This window comes from Peromyscus californicus, unplaced genomic scaffold (assembly GCF_007827085.1).
Source record: "Peromyscus californicus insignis strain IS unplaced genomic scaffold, ASM782708v3 Scaffold_18__1_contigs__length_77618521, whole genome shotgun sequence".
Taxonomy (NCBI): Eukaryota; Metazoa; Chordata; class Mammalia; order Rodentia; family Cricetidae; genus Peromyscus; species Peromyscus californicus.
This window is the reverse complement of record NW_026294480.1, coordinates 27,098,142-27,118,932: the sequence shown is the minus strand read 5'-3', so window position 1 is coordinate 27,118,932 and position 20,791 is coordinate 27,098,142. Positions and strand designations below refer to the sequence as shown.

The window sequence follows — 20,791 nt, the reverse complement described above, 5'->3', positions numbered from 1 at the left end:
TTGGGGAATATATTAACCAGCTATTCTGAGCATCCGCTTTCTCACTTGTAAAATGGAAAGAGGGATATGGATATCAAATATTTATGAAGCTAAAACTCAACATTTAAGTCCTAGCATACTTCCTGCCTTGCCTGTGGTAGACAATGAATAATTTAGAGAAAAAAAAAACAAGAAAGAGAAAACTCCCATTATGTGTATATATATATATATATATATATATATGAGAGAGAGAGAGGGAGCGGGGGGAGAGAGAGAATATTCACACACACATAACTCAGAGCATCACACATGCTAAGAAAGTGTTTGACCACTGAGCTATACTCCTGGCCTTTCAACACTTTATGTTGAAACACATGCTTTCTTTGATAGCCCGAGATATCCTTCATTTGCTATCCTTCTGCTTTAGGTTCTGGAGTAACTGGGGTCACAGATGTACCCACCACAACCAACTGTAACGTGCATTTATAGTCAAAGACTTACTGAAATGAACCACAACATTTTAGAAGAAATACTTCTGGAATAGCCTTATAAGATTCCAATATGAATAATCTTGTTCAAGTTCATTTAAATTGATCTTATCTTCTGTTTCACACATAAACACAAGAACTTTGCACTCACGTGTTATTAATCATAAATTAAACACACAGCCTCGCATTTTTACAAATATAAGTGAATAATGTTTTTATACACAATATACGTTAGATTTACATAATTTGGTTATTATGTCTTCTGTTTAATGTTCAGACAGTCTCGGTAACTCTCAGAAGCAAGAGCTACAGAGAGAGAAGTGGGAGAGGAGAAACTCACCAAGCAGAAGCCTCTCCCGGCGCTCCATAAGCAAGGAGAGATGGGTGGAGACACTTGTGGTGGCTGACACCAAAATGGTTGAATACCATGGAAGTGAGAACGTGGAGTCCTACATCCTTACCATCATGAATATGGTATGACAGACTGCATGAGGGGAGGGGACAGTACTGACAGAAGAGATGTCCTTAGAAACGCTCTTCCCCTCATCAAAGAGTATTTTTGTCAGGCATGGTGGTGGTACCTACCTGCAGTTCCCAAGTCTGGCAAACCAAGGCTGGGGGATTGCAAGTCTGGTGGTGGCTTAGTCTAGGTAGTGATATACTGTCTCAAAATGCTAAAAACAAAAAAAAAAATAAAAAGAAAGAGATTTTGTTGTTGTCCTTTATCACATGCACACACACACACACACACACACACACACACACACACACACACACGGGCATGCATACACATGCACAAGTCTGTTACTTGCCCCAATGTGTAATAATGGAAATTCAGGACAATTGGTCTGTTCCTTAAAAATGAGCATGGGAAAATTTCCCTGGGAAAATTTGTAATTCATTATTTGCATCTACGTAATAACTATTATTATTTGCCAAGTGACTTGATATTTTTAGGATGGCTTTCCGTCATCAATTTCTGCTAGTCTTAGTCAATGAGAAAACTCGGACAAAGGAACCAAACATGATTTCCTCAAGGCAGGAAGAGCTATCACCAAAATTTGTTTCCACTGCAACCCCACGTTTCAGGCTTCCTTTCCATGGTTGCTCTGCTTTGCTTTCCAGACAGGTGGCTGGTCCTGCTGAGATGGGAAACAGTAATTCCTTGATTAACTGATAGAGGAAAGAAGACCCAGGGCTTGACAAGGTCAAAGAAAAGAGTTTGTTCAGGGGGCCATGCTGCTGGGATCTTGTGGGTGTAGTCTCCCTGTTGTAGTTAGAGGACACAATCTCAGGGCAGAGTTCCTGATCCTCTGGTTTATAATCTTTCCACCCTCTTTCCCAAGATGTCCCCTGAGTCTTGGGTACAGAAGACGTGTTGTAGATTTACCAAGTAGGGTTGGATAACCCAGGGCCAGTTGTTCTCTGCGTTTTGACTAGTGGCTTTCTGTAATAGTCTCTGCTGCAAAAAATAAATAAATAAATAAATAAATAAACTTCTTTGATAAGGGTTGAGAGCTGCACTGCTCTGTATATACGTTATGTCAAGATAAGCAGTCTGCAACAAGAACGCAGTTAGAGAGTATTCTGGTTTAGAAGAGTGACAGTAATGGGATCTCATCTAGGATCCATGGCCTCACAGGCACCTGTGGTTGGGGAGGTCTAAAGTACCAGCCATGAAGAGATACAGACAAAGTAACAGTTGCTGAAAGAGGGGAACCTAATCTTCCCCAGGGACGAGACCCCCACCCTGGCTATCCAATACTCAGGGATCAGCCCTAGAAATGTATGTATACATGCCGGCAACACTAAATGGACTCATCAGGTAGTGTTTGTATGCTGACTTGTTTATATGTACATAAAACAACAATGGTTAAAGAAGAGGAGATTATGGATTTGGGGATGGGAGGTTGGACATGGAAGGCACAGGAGGGAAGGGAGAGGAGGAGGGGAGAGACTATGTAATTATATCTTAAATTATAAAACAGAAAAGAAAAAATAAAGCAAGGGAAAAAACCCATTAGTTATAATGATAACTAGCACCACAGAGGAGGAGAATTAAAAAATCTGTTATGAAAATGATCACAGTAAAGTTGTTAAAAAGTATCTGGTGTATTTCTATTTATGTGATGTGTGTATCACACTGTCTCACTATCTGCTCTGTGAATATGTGTGTGTTTGTAACTAAAAGGATCTATAAACAGAACTTAAAATAGATTATCTTGGGTGGAAGAATTATAGATGAATTTTATTTTATTTGATTACATATATGTATACATAATCAACTATATATACTATATATACATATATGTAATAAAATAAAAATATATAGATACATATATGCTGTTCTCCACTGTTTACAGTTTTTAAATTTTCTACAATGTCCTATAAGTTAAAATTAGATTTTGTGTTTATGTTAATACTATTCCCACTTTGGTTGCAAAAATTCTCTTATTTTGTTAGTTGAAAAAATATGTTCTTTTAACCAATTCCTTCTTTTCCTTCTGTCTTCGTTAATAATAGTATCACTGTAACCAAGAATGAAAGACATAAATTTCTCAAACACACATCCAATCCATCACCCTGAAAGGGCATCTTTAAATATTATAATGTGAACTGAGATCTAGTCTCCTCAGAACTGCGCCTAGAATCCACTCTATGACATGGTATTCATTTCCTTGTGTTCTGGAGCTATCCATGCCTCTGACACGTATACACTGTGCATGTGGAGCTAATGTTTTCTGTTTCTGACCCCAGGTCACCGGGTTGTTCCATAACCCAAGCATTGGCAATGCAGTCCACATTGTCGTGGTTCGACTCATTCTACTTGAAGAAGAGGAGGTAAGGAATGGTTTCCCTCCACTCTTCTTGCCTGTGCTGTCCAATTTCCACCCTCTCTTTTTCTCTCTCTTTTAGGAAAGTTCTTGATAAGCAAGAAAGAGGTCTCTACACAGTCTTTTTACAATCAAAAGAGGAGGAAAATACTATTTTTGTGTTATTTTTCTTGGGACTTCAACAACATTGAGTGGGAAATGGGGAACAGTTTCAAAAAATTACACACACACACACACACACACACACACACACACACACACACACAAAATCACCTGATTACAAGTGCATCTAACAAGACACAACACAGACATACAGCTGTCACTAAGAGTGTTTTGCAATGGAAGTAGTGTAACTCATAACTAAGCTAGATAGGTTCAATGGATGTTAGGAGAGATATGCTATGATGCATGTCTCTCATGCCATTAATTTCCCTATGGCATATAACATACATCTCTCAGATTCAAAGGCTCTAGTTTATACATTTGTCCTTGGATATTTCATATATTCTCATACTTATATATCCTCCACATGCTGGGATGATATGCCTAGGTCCTACTTCATTTAGTCTTGGGAATGTAGTTGAGTCTGAAATGGGATTCTAGATTACTTCCTGCCAAAGTATCTCAGTTTGCTCCCTTCATTCCTGATACTATTATCTTTCCTATCTCAGTCAAAACTACTCCAGTGTTCACCAGTGGCATACATCTGAGAATCATTCTCTTGTTGTTGCTTTGGTTTGTGTTTGTTTTTGAGACAAGATCTTACTATGCGTCTTTGACTGGCCTGTTATTCACTATGTAGACAGGCCAGCCTCAAATGGACAGAAGCCTGTGTATCTGCCTCTCAAGTGTGTATGACATCATATCCAACCTCATCTTATTATTTATTTATTTATTTATTTATTTATTTATTTATTTATTTATTTATTTATTATTGTTGAAATCCAACAACAAAGTCCATAGTGGTCCCACCTCCAAAGCGCAGTTCAAAAATACCCAGTACTCGTCATTTCTGCAATCATTATGTTGATTCAAGTCTTACATCTTGCCTGAACTGGTACAGTGAATTCTCAAATGATTTTCCTGTTTCCAACCTTGCCCATAATATATTCTCTGGGAAGATCATTTTATGTATAGCCATAATAGATGACTTTAAATACAAGTTCAAATAGTAACTTCAACCTCCCCCACAAAGACTCCATTTAAAAAAAAATCAGTTCATATTGCTTTGGTCTGTAGAACTCTTCATGGTCTTGATTCACCCATCTTTTCAGTTTTTCCAGTTTTCCTTATGCTATTCACTCCCTTGTCTCCAGCCCTTGCACTCTGGAGTTTGAATGAGTTCTAGAATATGCAAGGCGTTTTTCAGCATCATAATCTTCGTACTTATGGACCCCAGTGTCTCGAACATCCCTCCCTTGGTTCTGCACATGGCTGGTACCTTCTCATCACATAAGCCTTTGCTTAAGTACTGACTCTTAAGAGAATTCTCAATGTCCAAACTACTCAAAACCGGCCCCACTCACTGTTTCTGCTTCATGGAATGATAGCACTCTCATAGGTCACTTTGATTCTTTGATTTATCCACTCTTCCACATATCTCAACTGTTAGAGAATGTGGACAGTGTACATGCAGAAATGAGTTCTTTATTCTGTGATGTCCCCAGTACCTAGCATGGCTCTTGGAACATGAATAAATGTACAAAGTGAAATTTAATAAGTGAAGGAAACTACCAAGCTGATGGAATGCCTTTCAAATGATACAGCAGCTGACACACATAAGAAGGACCCTATTCACATCTTCTCCAGAAAGAAATGTGGTACCAAATGTCAAACAAAGCCATAGTTTCATAACAATACAAGTCTCCACCCTCGGTTAAAAGGATATTTTAAAAATGATCTTTGAAGCCTAGATTCCTTTCCCCTTTTCTCCCCTGCTGGCCCCGCTTCACTTCATTACTTGGGGCATGTTTTGGGCATCATGGAATTCCAGTTGTTATAGTATTTCTTTTTCTGTCATCTTTTTGTTCATAAAATTTATTCAAAACTTGGAAAGCAGGCAAAAAAAAAAAGTCTACTAGTGCCTATCTGACCCTCTGTGAATGGAACTTTGGTTGTTATGGGCTATTGATGAGGATTCAAATGTGGTGAAGCTAGATACAGGTTTGTAGAAAATTGATGGGGTACACAAATGGTTTCTGTCCAGAAGAGATAAAGTAGATATGTGTCCAACAAAGATAATCCTAAGCATATTAAGCTTTTATTGGCCTGTGCAACATTAACTGACCTTGTACCTAATTTAACAATCTCACTCTAGTATGTTTCCCACTGGCTTGGGCTGCGGTAATTTTTCTTGCATCTGCCTCCTCTTCCACATGGATGTGTTACCCTTGAGAAGGGAGGTTGATGCAGACATCCCATCTAGAACCGAGTGCTCCAATGTCTCTTACTCTATGCACATTGTCAAATTATGGGTCTTTTACTTACTGTCTATTGCAAGAAGCTTCTCTGGTGAGGGTTGCACGATGCCCTTGCAAGGTTTTATAAAATTTCTAAGTGGCTCAAAGTTCAAAAGTTGACAACGAATTTCAATTCACCATACTTATTTTTCCTGATTCACAGGAAATAGTTCAAACTATTCTTTATATTTTTGCCTAATAAGCAACCCAAACAGCGTTAACAATCATGGATTTCATTACCTACCGAAAATCAGGATGGCAGGCAGACAGTGGGAGAGTACAGAGTGAGTACCGGGGCTATGCTATCCTTTAGTGCACAGTCCTCAGAAAGTCACATCATTTTTCCATGTCCCATCAGCCAGATGACAAATGCTATGCTTCTCACTGAGGAGATATATATGAATATAAATCCTATTTCCTGTCTCTGAGTAATTTGGGATCTCCTGTCAAAAGTACAAAAATAAAAATTTTAAATGGAAATGAACAACGTAAGGTTAAATATGTATCAGTGATGTGGAAGGATATTTGGGTGTCTATATTGGTATTAGAGGAAACAAAGGATTTAGCCATTCAGGAAGGCTATTCCAAATGAAAGAGCCCATTCAAGTATTTTCTTTAGTGTTCAACCTCATACTATACATATGAGAGCAATTAACACATCACTGATGCTAGACAAAAACATTGAGAAGATCAAGCATCTTACTATAATGGAAAACAAACCATTATACTGAAGGCAAGAAGGCTGGTAACAAATGAAAATATGCCCATAGGAGATCCGTAGCCTCTACAACCATATAGGCACATATGAACACACATGTACATATACATGCACAAACATATATAACACACAATCAATCAACAAATCAATTAATTAAAAAAAGAAAACCTGCCCACTTCCACTCTCATGGGCTTATTCTGTTGCTGTCTACCTTTGTGTATGACATCATGATCTCCCAGGTAAAGAAATTAGAGATGTAGAAACCACCATGATACATACTCCTCTCTCTCCCATAGCCAGTCAGGTGATGCTTTTTTTAACTTGCCTGTCACCATCTCCACCACTTCAGTAAGCTGTCTATCTGTTTCCTGAGTTTACAATTCTAGGTACATACTTTATGGCCTGCTTAGAACCAATTGGATTCCTTTCAATTTGGTTATCTCAGCTCAGATGACTTTAGTGCAGATATCAATCCATTGAGAAAGCCTTCCATTACTCACTCTCACAACACTGCATTTTTCCTTTGCAGAAATTACCACAGTTGTAATTTTATGCGTTTGATTAATGCAAAATTCTCCCATGAGTGTACAAGACTTGCATTAGTATGTAAGGGTATAATTTAGTTCCCACAACAACCCATAAATATTTTACTATTATTCATATTTTATAAACACTTCAAAGTTTTTGAAAGAAGACAAAAGGCCAAGTGGAGGAGATTATGATTATAATATCAGAGACTTGGTGGTAGAGGTCTTAGCCTGTTGTGTGCAAGGGTCTGGGTTCCATTTCCAGCCCAGGAAAGGGGAATGGTGTCAGGGTAGAGCGCACAGAACAATGACAAAGATGGAATGTAAGTTGAATGAAGTAAAGTGGATCCCAGGTTGCTATCAGAACCATGACTGAGCCCTGTAGGTACCAAGATGTTGCATAAAGAAAGGGTAGGGCTGATAGGCAGGAATGACATCACTACTTTCCTGGAGGATTTTCTCTTCATCTGCTGAATGATTTAGTGTTGGGCTCACTGTGGCACTAACAGCCTGTTGACTTTTAGAAATTTGAGTTGGTGATTGTATGAATTTATAATAACATATGTAATTGCTTTTTTCATGGTAAATATCAATGATATGGGCAAATAACTTTAGGCCCATTTCTTTCAGATCAGCAGTTTTCCTCTGCTAGTAACGTGATTTATTTCTTAGGCATGTGAAGGTTTCCAATTTTTACTTTTTATCCACTTGTCTCTTCATCTGTTATCTGTTTGCTCAGCTTAAGCATCATTAGCAGAATGTGGCCAGACTGCAGCACATCAAAAGCTGCTACCAGGAATTCCCAGGGAGCCTGATACAAGATTCTGTCTTCCTTAGACAATAGCTCGGAAAGAAAGAGAACAATTGGTAACAGAAGCCATGTTCTTGCAAAGTCGTTTCCTGTCTCCCACTTCTGTGAGCTGTGGCTGATTTCTTCCAAGTCAGCTAGCCCTCTTAAAAGGTTCATGTACTCAATCAAGGGTATAGGAAGAGGAAGGTGAGAAGTGAATTGGGCTAGTCTGAGAAGATGAGGTGCAAAGAAATGAGCAACAGCTATTTTTGTTTGCCAAGGGAACAAGGAACAAGGTTGTGAGTGAGTGTTTGCTTTTAATCTGCTCAAACAATAACCAAGTTGTTTTATGGGAACATTTAAAACAAATATCTCAATATTTATTGTGAACCAGATTAATCTTACTGTATTTTATATGCTCAGGGCCACATGGTCTTTTTAAAAGATTTTTTTCCATTTATTTATTTATTATGTAGATGTGACAGCAAGAGGATAACTTGTATGAGTCAATTCTTTCACCTCATCATGTGAGTTCCAGGGACTGAACTCATATTGTTGAACTTGATGGCAAGTGCCTGACCCATGCCTGCATAGTGTTGTATGATATTTTGTTTGTGTTCTGACAAATAAAGTTTGTCTGCAGATCAGAGGGCAGAGCTAGCCACTAGTTAACCATAGAGGCCAGACAGTGGTAGCACACACCTTTAATCCCAGCACTAGGGAGGTGGAGACAGGAATATAAAGAGGGTGGAGACAGGATCTTGCCACCCATTCAGTCACAGGATTCATAGAGGTAAGAAGTTACTGGTGGCTGCTCTGCTTCTCTGATCTTTCAGCTTTCACCCTGACATCTTACTCCAGGCTTTTATTTGTTAAGACTAATTAGAGTCACTCTTCAACATGGTCTTAATGCACAACTGATAACCTTTCCAGAGGCTCCTGTGATGATGAACATTCAAGAAATTAAGTGACCAAGTGTTTCTAGGACTGAACCTCATGAGAGACTCAGAGACTAAGAGGCTAGAGGACTAGAAAAAATATGCTCAATAAAAGCCTCTGGAAGGTCCTTGACATTTACAGAAAAATAGGACAGTGTCCTGAAGACCTTGTCACTGGACTTTTGTTCAGAGGCACAAAGTCTGTATAATAACCACCCAAGAGATCCTGCCACAGTGAATAAAGGGGAGCACGATCCAGGACAAACATCAAGTCTCTACACAGATACACACATATGTTCACACATCCTGACACACACATGTATCTATACACATGTGGACATGCATATACATGTACACACGTGACCATGCAAAATGCCCCAATGAAGTCAGCAACAGCACAGTTTCGTATAACCTCCTTGAGGAGAACAAAGCTTCTAGTGCCCTTGCTCGGATGATTGGCAGAAGCATGAGATGGCCAGGGAGAATCATCTCCCAGTAATGTCTAGTCCCCGAGAAGGATTGTTATTGCAGATTTTCTGCTTTGTTCTCAAATGTCAGCTCCTGGCTCCTTCCTCTCCCCTACTCAGCAGAGCTTACCCCTCGCTTGCCTTCCCACAAACCCCCTCACCACCAGTCTGCATTTGTTTCTGGCTCTACCTTTTTTTCATTACTTAACAGATGATACATGGTCCTGATTTTTACAGTCCAGCTGATGTGTATTAGGGTACACGAAACGGCTGAACAATGAGAGGGGCAAGTCCCTAATCCTAGACATGCAAAAGGAAAACAGGTGCAGAGCTGCTGAGTTTAACCTGACATGGGAGGGGATAGGAACCATGTGGGACTGAGTCCTATCGCCAGGAATCTCTCTTCAGAGGAGGAGGAATGGCAGGCCTTCTGGAAATGACCTATAAAAGGATGGTTGGAGACTGAACAGGTTCAAGGAGAGAAGGAGGGCAGAGAAAAGCATCATAGGAAGAGTAGACATTTTCAAGAAAGGGAATTTAAAAATTGCAGTGTGTGTCAGGAGCGCGCTGAAGCAAGCAACTTAATGCTGCTGGAATGTAAGTTTCCAGGTCATAGGTATAAAGGAAGAGCTTCCTGCAGGCTGCCATGATTGTCTCCCTTCTTTTTGTTCTGGGTTTTGTTTGGGATAGGGTCTCACTAAGTAGACATGGCTGGCCTTAAACTCACGGAGATCCCCCTGCCTTTGTCTCCTGGGTGCTGTGGTTAAAGGCATATGTTACCATGCTGGACCCTGTTCTCCAAGTTTCATAATTTCACATTTTACATTTAACTGTATGGTTTTATGGACATAATTTTTGTATTTGATTTGAAGTAGAAAGGGAAAGGTACTTTTTGCTCCCCCCATCCCCTGCCTTTTTTTTTTGGGGGGGGGTTATGACTATATAGTTGTTTTTGTACTGTTTATTTATCATTTCCTAAGTGTAAATAATGGTATAATAACCAGTTATGAATTTTTACCATATTTATTTTAAATTAATATTCTTATTAATTCCTTGAGAATTACACACAATAGATCTTGATCAAAATTATCTCCACAACTCCTCCCAGATCCATCCTCTCCACCCTCACATCCCTACCCAGCCAACTTCGCATTTTCTTCCTTTTTAAAAAGACACATCAGCCGGGCGGTGGTGGCGCACGCCTTTAATCCCAGCACTCGGGAGGCAGAGCCAGGCGGATCTCTGTGAGTTCGAGGCCAGCCTGGACTACCAAGTGAGTTCCAGGAAAGGCGCAAAGCTGCACAGAGAAACCCTGTCTCGGAAAAAAAAAAAAAAAGACACATCAAATCCAGTTTGTGTTGTTCAGCTACTCCTGGGTGTGGGGCCAACCCCTGGATAGCGCTTGATATATCAGGGTCACAAAATTATCTGCCACTTCTGTTCTTAAAATCTTTCCACCCCTGAATAGTGAAAATCCTTGAACTTTGGGGTGAGGGGTGTGATATGTATATTTCATTTAGGGCTGAGTAGTCCACAACCTCTTATTCTCTGCACAGTAACCAGTTGAAGGTCTATGTATTAATTGCCATCGACAACAAGAAGAGGCTTCTCTGATGAGAGTTGAGAAATGCATGGTCTATGAATATAGCAATAAGTCATTAGGAATCATTTTAATACTATGTCCATTTAGCAAACTAATAGTATTAGGTTCTCTACTAGGGCCTGTGATCCATCAAGCCACAGGTTCGAAGCCCCATTAACAGTGCCAAGTATGAGTTCCATCTCATGGAGAAGGCCTTAGATCCCATCAGAAAGTGTTTGATTACTCCCGTTATAATTATGTCACTGTCATACGCACGGGCATATTATTTTGTCAGGTAGGTTGTACTCACAGGGTCCCCCACTGGATGATATTGATGATTACTTTTCTCCTTCAGTAGCATGTATAGCACCTTCCGAAAGATAGCCAGTAGGAATGAAGCTTCCAGATCAGTATCAGCTTGGCATCCATGTTTTATGATTCAAGTTATGTGGTGTCTTCAGGAATAGTGCCTTGCAATCAAGTTCTGGAAGGTAACTGAAAAAGTTAGCAATAGCCTGTAATGCTTGGTGGTCTGTGGGGCCCTACTGGCAAAATACTCATAAAGAAGTAACCTATTCCTGGTACTGTCTTCTTCTTCTTCTTCTTCTTCTTCTTCTTCTTCTTCTTCTTCTTCTTCTTCTTCTTCTTCTTCTTCTTCTACTTCTACTTCTTTCTTTTGCTAGCATGTGGTGTCTAGTTGGGATATTGTCCCTCCATTGTAGGATATTTCCATTAAAAGTATATTTATATATATGGTTTCTTCTTTCCAGTATATATATGTATAATATATGTGTGTGTATATATACATATATATATGTATATATATGGATGTTTCCAAAGTAATAAGTTTCCATCCATATAGCTTCTTCAAAAGGCCTTTTGTGTTAGCTATTCCTCCCCATATTCCATCATCTATTCTGCTGTTGTACCTTCCAACCTTCAGTTGTTTATTCAACAAATGTAGCAATACTTTGAGTAAAAGTTCAAAAGATCTGTGATGATACAGGACAAAACAGAGTGCTCCAAAATGGAACTTTTCCCCAGATTGAGGTGTTTGCCATAGCATATATAATATAGTTGCACATCCATGGTGATGCCTGGACTTGACCCAGAGGCCCATGACCGATTGGAAAATGTCCCTGGTTGAATTTGACTGGGTGAGAGCTGCCCACAGGCAACACCAAACATTGTCAGAAGATTTTTTGAAACTAGATGATGTGGTCACTACAGCTAATAAAGACAACATTGTGGATAAACCTAACCAAGTGTGGTGGTACACACCTGTAATCCTAGCACTCTAGAGGCTACAGCAAGAAAATCAGGGGTCAGGCCAGCCTAAGCTACACACTGTGAACTCATGTCAAATAAACAAAAACTGAATAATAACAAGAGCCTGGAAGAGGAAAGATTATTACTTTTGGTGGAGAATCTTATAAATGACCATAATAATGGTAAGGGTTGTAAAGCATTGTCATTATCTGAACACAGACCTATTCATTTTTATGTGTTCAAAGCTTATAATACCAACTAATTATAGCAATTACCTCCAGGTAATTGGTTTTCTATTATAAAACTAATACTCAAATCTGTTTATTGGTTTAATTTATTCCCATTAGAAACCTACATTTCATTATTAGTTTAGCCTGACTGTATTTTATTTCGACTTAGCTGAGTTTCTGTCTCTTAAACCAAAAAAACTGGAGAACTTGGATTGTTGCTGAATTGAACTATTTATCCCGACCTCCCTTGTGTAATCAATGGTAAAGCTACAAGTCTGATGACTAGAGATCGATCTGCATGGAGAGGAAGGGGAGCAACCCTTACAGTCCCTTTGTTAGAATCCTCCAGGGCTCCTGTAACTGTGAAACAAATCATGGTCACCAAGACAAAAAGCTCTAAACTGAAACAGATGCCAGGGCCTCTTTCAAACATCATGACACAGCTCACCAAATCCCTAAACACATGTTTTGTTTATCTCATGGTTTCTCGATTGAGAGTTTGCCATTCTGGCTTCACTCCTAACATCCTGAACACAAGAGAACCCATGCAAGTATGGAAAGATATTTGAGAGCAGAGCACCAGCATAGTGTTAAACTGAGAACTTTTTCAGAGGCCTTCTGCAAACTCAAAGGTGTCTGAAGACTTCCCTTTGTACTTCCTCTCTTGCCTTAACTGATAGAGTTTGATTTTTTTACAATTGCCAAATGCCACTCCAGTTTAAATGACAGCTGCCAGGAGAATATGTCCTTGAACTGCTGGGACTTTTAGTTCTCGGTCTTTAGAAGATAGTGCCATGATTTAATGTGAGCTGTGGTTCACAGGAAGCACAGGTGTTCACCGCCATGCTAAGCATTCTTGGGCATCTGAGGAGACCTTGGTAAGTGTTCAGTCTGTTTACTTAGCAGCAGTGTTTGACTATTTATCTGCCCACTAAGGCAAAGTTAGGAGTTACAAAGAAAATAGAGTTCTCATTGGGATTATAAGATAAGGAAAGATCAACGAAAGGCCAAAGCATACAAAACAATACTATAGCTATAACCATTATTGTAATCAGCTTAACTGTGCAGAAATATTCACAGTAATGTTATTTGAGTGTTATTTCTAGTGTAAGCATTAGGAAGTGAGGAAATCTTCAGCCCTATTTGTGGTGTTACCGTTTGAAAACTACTGATACCAATCCCGGTTGCTACAGTGGACATTCTTCTCAATTGTATATTAGTCATTGCTCTCCTAACTACTTCACATGTTAATTTACAAAAAATAAGTTGGATGAAGTATGGAGACATAATCTATGATGTGTAATATGTTATTATGTGGATGGTTTTACTTTATTTTTAACTATGAGTGTGTGTCTCTGTGTGAGTATGTGCACAGAAGTGCAGGTGCCAGCAGAGACCAGAGAGGGCGTTAGAGTCCCCTGGGTTTAGAGTTACACACAGTTGTGAGCTGTCTGACCTGGGAGCTAGGAACCAACCTAGAATCCTCTTTAAGAGAAGTGTGGGCTATTAGTCACTGAACCATCTCTCCAGCTCAAGGGTGGATTTTTAAAATTTAGTATCTCAGTGGAAATCAGGGAAAACTGGAAACTCTGGAACTAGCACCTGAAATATGCCTCTCAAAATATGTCTCTCAAATTTGGTGACTTTCTTCTTAGTTTTTGACTATAGCTTTTCCTTCCTTCCTCTGTCTCTGTCTCTGTCTCTGTCTCTGTCTCTGTCTCTGTCTCTCTCTCTCTCTCTCTCTCTCTCTCTATATATATATATATATATATATATTGAGCTGACAAACATTGTATATCTGTGTCATGTACAACATAATATTTTAAAATATATAAGCACATGGAATGAATAAATTACATGAATTAAAATGTACTTCACCTTATAGTTTACCTGTAGTGAGGACACTAAAAATCTATTCTTCTTGTGGTTCTTACATATTTAATGTACTGTTATTAACCATGGTCACCATGTCATGTAGTAGAGCTCTAGAACTTATTCCTCCTACCTAAACTGAAATATGAACCTTTCACCCACCTAGTCACATAATCCTGCTCACGGTCCTGGTTGTTTAATTCTAAATTCTAAGTTTTCAGAGTCCTCATGTGCTATTGGTCTTTCTGTGCCTGGCTTATTCCACTTCAAATGATGTCTTCTAGGTTCATCTATGCTCTTTCAAATGACAGAATTTCCTTCACTTGTTAGTCTTAAAACTATTTCTCTGTTTCAGAAAACTGAAAAAAAAATTAATCAGAATTATTATATTCATGCATATTAAGCTGATTCCATATCTTGGCTGTTTTATGAAAAATGCAGCAATGAGCATGGGGGTGTGTATCTCTTCAATGTAGAGAATTCATAACTTTGTATATATGTTCATTAGAGGGACTACTAGATCAAATGTTAGATTCAAAACACTTACATGCTGTTTTGAATCCAGACTGTATTAGTTTACATTTCTACCAACTATTCCAAGAGTTTCTACTTTACATTCTTACCAGTTCTTATCATTTGTCTTTTTGCCAGTATCTGTTCTAACAGGTACATGGTGATAGGGCTTTATGGTTTTAATTAGCATCCACTTTCTCCTTTTTAAGTTCTTTTTTCCCTCTCTCACTATGTTGCCCAGGTTGGTCTGAAACTCACCTATGTAGCACAGGCTGGCCTCAGTTCAAGTCCTTCCTTCTGCCTCAGTTTCCCAAGTCTGGGTTTATAAGTGTGTGTCAATGTACCCAACCCTGAGTGTTTTATAAGTGTGTGTCAATGTACCCAACCCTGAGTATTTTATAAGTGTGTGTCAATGTACCCAACCCTGAGTGTTTTATAAGTGTGTGTCAATGTACCCAACCCTGAGTATTTTCAATATGCTTATTGGCCTTTTGTGTGTCATCGACTGAGAAATGCCTAGTCATGGTTTCTTCCTTCCCATTTTTAATTGAGTTGTTCTCTTGCTATCTAGAACTATTAATTGAAAAGATTATCTTCCCTTCAATGAATTGCATTTTTACCTTTGCCAAAAACAAAACAAAACACTTAAGTATGTTTATGGGGTCTACTTTTAGTTCTCTGTCTTCTGTTGACCATGTGTCCATCCCCTGCACCTACATCACACTGTCATAGTTATGAACCTATATAGTAAACCTTAGAATTGGATACACGTAATCATCAGATATTATGTTTCTTTTCTGAGACTTGTTTTAAACAATATAAGGGCTGTGCTTTTGCTTGTATATTTTATGATGAGCTTGAATATGTTTTGAAAAGTCCCAGCTGAGAATTTAACATGAATTGCAACAGCCACAAATCAGTTTGAAGGGTGGAATCGTCAGTAGATTGAACCTTTAAACCCATAAACATAGTGTCAGTTCTCTTATTTACATCTCTAATTTCTTTTATCAGCACTTTGACATTTTTCAGAATACAGATTCTGTACATGGCTGTTAGTTTTTTTGCTGAATATTCCACTATTTTGAAATAATTGTAAATGTTATTGTGAATTTTTTAAATGTAGTGAGTGTTCTCTCAGAGATACCTCCCCCACCTAAAAGAAGCATACAGTTAAGACTAGATCTGAAAGCTCCCTGGTCACAGTTGGTGTTTTATTTGATGAGCAGGCTTCCTGAATAAAGGAGGCAGAGCCAAGATACCTTCCCAGTGAGGGTGATGACTGCTAGTGCAGCCTCACTAGGAACCTCGATGCATCTGAGCTGTATGGTGGTATTTTATTTGTACTGAAATGTGATTTTAATTGTATGTTAATAAATAAAGTTGCCCGGGGGTCAGAGCTATTAGAGCTATAGCAAAAGCCAGTTGTGGTGGTACACACCTTTAATCCCAGCACTTGGTAGGCAGAGCTAGGTAGATCTTTGTGTGGTCAAGGATACAGCCAGCATTGGAGACACACGCCTTTAATCTCAATACCATAGAAGACCTGGAGGGCTGTACAACAGACAGTGGCGAGGCGGTCATGTGGTTGGTTTTACAACCAATGAGAAGGCAGAACAGAAAGTCTATATAAAGACAAACAGACAGGAAGTAGCTCTCTTTTGGAGAGGTCTCTTGGCTAAAGAGGCTAGCTGCAGGGTAAGGCTCTTAGCTCTGATCTCTTGGCTTTCTTCTTTGCATTGGTTCTGTGTTTCTTATTTAATAAGACGGTTGGTTACATCTACAGAGCTGAGTTCTTTCCATCTCAGAGATTTAATTTCCTCTAATTATAAAATGAACATAATGATGTTTTGTTGCCGATAATGCTGAGTAGATGCAAGTGAATTAGATGAGGTAACATGTGAGAGTACCTAGCAGCCAGCCTCACAGCTACCTTGTGAGAAAAGGAAGCTTCTTGTGGAAAATTTATTCATTTCTCATTAGAAATGAAAAAAATGCTGCTTTGGAACTGTACTGGTTTAGAATGCATTGTCCCACTAGAAATAAACTTCAAGTAGTGCTGTGGGATGTTCTGTATGGCAAATGTGTTGCTGATTGGTCAATAAATAAAACACTGATTGGCCATTGGCTAGGCAGGAAGTATAGGCGGGACAAGGAGGAGAATAAAGCTGGGAAGTGGAAGGCTGAGTCAGAGAGACACTGCCAGCCGCCACAATGACAAACAGCATGTGAAGACGCCGGTAAGTCATGAGCCATGTGGCAAGGTATAGATTTATGGAAATGGATTAATTTAAGCTGTAAGAACAGTTAGCAAGAAGCCTGCCACAGCCATACAGTTTGTAAGCAATATAAGTCTCTGTGTTTACTTGGTTGGGTCTGAGCAGCTGTGGGACTGGCAGGTGAGAGAGATTTGTCCTGACTGTGGGCCAGGCAGGAAAACTCTAGCTACAAAGTAGTGTGAGTCTTTGTTATGTCTAATTTATTTTTAAGGGCTACTTGATATGGTGACAATGTCTGTCCTGAGGTTCCTCCTTTAGATCTTTTCAATAAAATCATTGGGTGTGTGGGTGACAGTGGTCAGAGCAGAGAGTCAGTCCAAAGGGAACACTTTGGCCTCTGCCAAATATCTTCCAAATGCCTGGAGCACCATCCTGAGCTCATCTCTCTGAAGAGTTTCTAAGGATTACTATCTAATACTTGATCACGGAGAGCCTCCTAATGCAAGTCTCTTTCTCTTCTTCTTCCAGCAAGGATTGAAAATAGTTCACCATGCAGAGAAGACACTGTCCAGCTTCTGCAAGTGGCAGAAAAGCATCAATCCCAAGAGTGACCTCAACCCTGTCCATCACGATGTGGCTGTTCTTATCACCAGGTACCTCAGAGGCTATAGGGAAAGGAGGGTAACCAGCTGAGAAAGGCTAGTGGCTGAAAGTCTTGTCATTGGCTCACCCTCATGGGATTCTAACTACCCTTTTCTGCTCTCGGTCATTTGTGAAAGTGGCAACTGTGGTCTGTGAGCCCCTTGCTGGCTCATACCATGGAGAGGGCATATTAGCAAGCTTGTTGATATTGGAAAACTCTCCTTTCTTATAAACTACATCTGTTGTCAAACAAGTCTCTTTTCTTATCATAACAAAGATTTTACCTTTAAAACTCTCTACTTTGTACCAAGAAATCTATTTTCAATTCTTTTATTTCTATCTAATCTTCCCCTTTTCAATTTATGAGACACTACTATCCAGGAACTTACCTGTTCTAACCCACTCCTGACTGATGCCTAGGATACAGTGCACACATCCTTCCCTACGTAAACAGAGTGATATAAATGTGCTTTTCTCCTTTTTGCCCTCATGATTTTAATAGGGGAGTATAGTGCAGTGGTAGATCACTTGCCTAGTATTGGTGAGGCCCTGGATTTACTCCACATCATTGCAAAGATGTGATTATGTTGTGAGCACAGATAGGTCCTATGGTGCTATAAAAACACCATAACTTTCAGGATCCAGAACTATGAAAAGCTAATGAGCTTTCCCAGTCAACTCAGGTTCTTTGAAATCTGATTTTTCACTGGCTCAGTAAATATTTGTTGACTTCCTACTAATTTCTTTATAATAAGGGCTTATCTAATAAGTGGAGGATTTAGTTCTTACTACATAGCTTATGCAAATTTACAGACATCCAGAAATCTAAGGATGTATATTAAAAGAGGCCTCTTCTGTTAGGGAGAGCCAGAGCCTTTGTGATTAATGTTCTACATCTGCACAAACCTACTCCACAGGGGACTACTGGTCAACCTAGGAATGCACTGCTATAGGTTTATACCAAAATCTTCTCTTGGAACAGATTTGTATATAACTAACTATTCCTTTATTGTCTCCCCTTTTCCCCTCTTCGATGCTAAACTCTTAGTAGGTACTCCATAAAAATTATGTAACAGACAGGGCCTCCTTCCAAATCAACCTGAGAGAGTTAATGGATTATCAATGGGTGTCATACACTTTTTCCCCAGCAGGTCCCTGAAGAGCTGTACTTTTAAATTAAGTAATAAAACATGCATCCTGCAGTCATGGTTGGGACATATATGTCTGGAGACTGTATGATCTACCTCTACAATGCTCAACCCTCCAACAGCTGCAGACAGTAAACATATGATTCACATCTACATTGCCCATGAAAGGGGGCTGCTTCTCTTACTCCCTAGGCCTACCCACTGCCATTCAGAGAACCGAGAGCTCTCATATGTTCTCCAAGTGTGGATCCTTTCCATTTCCCTAAGGACGCAAAAAGCAAGTGACCCATTTGTTGCCGCAGAAGATGCCCACACAAATCTCAAGAGCTAAGCTTTGCAGCTAAAGTGTAAATGCATCACCAGCACTTGTGCTAATCAAAAGCTCTTCTTGGGTTTGAAGAAAGTCTGGTGACTAATTAATGACTCTCTGAAAACTCTTGCCAGCGATTGAAATAATCTGTCTAGGCTATGAGAGCATGCTCTTATTTTTTGAAAAGCTGTAGTGTTTTCTGATATCTTACTAGTCCTTCTTTCCCTTTTTCTAGTTAATGCTTGGTGAAAAGGAGAGCTCAAGTATCACAGTGTGCATGTGATTCTCACATACACAGTGCACACGTGCAAGTTTTATTAGTGTAGTGTGATTAGATAAATAATTTCGTCTCTTTGTGGGATAGTGGGAGAAATTGCATTTTTCATCCAACGAAAACAAGATAAACAAACAAACCTCAGATGAGTTTTGAAAACAGACCTCAGAAAGACCAACAGGGGGTTTCACGTCTGAAAAGAAAATTGTTAATTATCCCTTCCTTATTCAATGTTCAAATGAACTTTTATTTCCATTTCAGCAATATGTTGTTAGCCTAACCATACTAGTCTCCTGAGATGATGAGCAGAAACCACTCAAAATAAAATGCTTTAAATTTTCCCAACACTTTAAAGCTTGGGAAATTCAATTAATTAAGAGATAAAATCAGAATAGGTCCAGCGAATTCAAAGTTGATCCCTGTTCTCACATGGGCTTTATTTTAAAATATGCTTAAAAGATACCAACCGTAAGTAGTTTATACTGATGTATTTGCACAGGAAGTCTTCTCTAACATGTCTTTGGGTGTTTAAGCATCTCTGTTCTCTGCTTCCAGAAAGGATATCTGTGCTGGTGTCAATCGCCCTTGTGAAACTCTGGGGCTGTCTCAATTGTCAGGAATGTGCCAGCCTCACAGGAGTTGTAACATCAATGAAGATTCTGGCTTGCCCCTGGCTTTCACCATCGCCCATGAACTCGGGCACAGGTAAAGAGTTCAAGCAGCAGAGATCCACTTGCAGGGTTCATGTATCAGTAGCCCTGAAGGTAATGGAAAGCAATTTAAACTGAGTATCACAAGATTCACTTAGCATGTGGCACAGGTTCACCCCCTGACCTTTGCACTTCATCTGAGAGGTGGGAGTAATGCCATATGTCATGACCTGCATCTACTCTGTCCTTAACACTTATAACAATTATAGATTAGAACCAGTGAGACTTTCTTAAAAAGGCAATGTTTGTTTACTTATTTCTTTGTTTGAATTTTGTTTAAGACATAGTCTCAGGGTGTAGCCCACACTGGCCTGAAACTCACTATGTAGCTCAGGCCAGCCTTTAGTTCACTATAACTCTCCTACCTCAGCCTCCAAAGTGCTAGAATTATAGTTAAAGTACTATTCCACAGCATAAACAAGTGTAACACATCTTTACATAGTTAAAATAATATTCTACAACACTGATTAACACATCCCATCATTCCAGAGGATTGAAGTCTCTAAAAGGAATTAGCAAAATATCTGATTTCCAGCTGGGCGGTGTGGTGATATATTGTGTTCCCAATATATTGTGTACCCTAATAAAGTTTATCTGAGGATCAAAGGAAAAAACTAGCCACTATAGTAAACGTAGAGGTCAGGCAATGGTAGCACACACCTTTAATCCAGTCACTGGGAAGGCAGAAATCCATCTGGATCTCTGTGAGTTCAAGGCCACACTGGGAACAGAGCCATGCAAGGGTGGTATATACCTTTAATCCCAGCACTAACCATAAAGGTCTGGAGGGCTGTACAGATAGACAGGAAGTGACAGAGCTGGGCA

At 39.4% G+C, this 20,791-nt stretch overlaps 1 protein-coding gene across 1 annotated transcript in view; it reads left to right on the top strand.

The window, feature by feature from the left end:
- Adamts12 (ADAM metallopeptidase with thrombospondin type 1 motif 12) overlaps nt 1–20,791 on the top strand; it is a 274,458-nt gene that overhangs the window by 137,069 nt on the left and 116,598 nt on the right. Inside the window, exons 4-7 of the mRNA XM_052743118.1 lie at nt 745–941; nt 3,225–3,308; nt 17,411–17,535; nt 19,812–19,961. Of these exons, the coding sequence (XP_052599078.1) occupies nt 745–941; nt 3,225–3,308; nt 17,411–17,535; nt 19,812–19,961 (556 nt within the window). The remainder of the gene's footprint in view (nt 1–744; nt 942–3,224; nt 3,309–17,410; nt 17,536–19,811; nt 19,962–20,791) is intronic.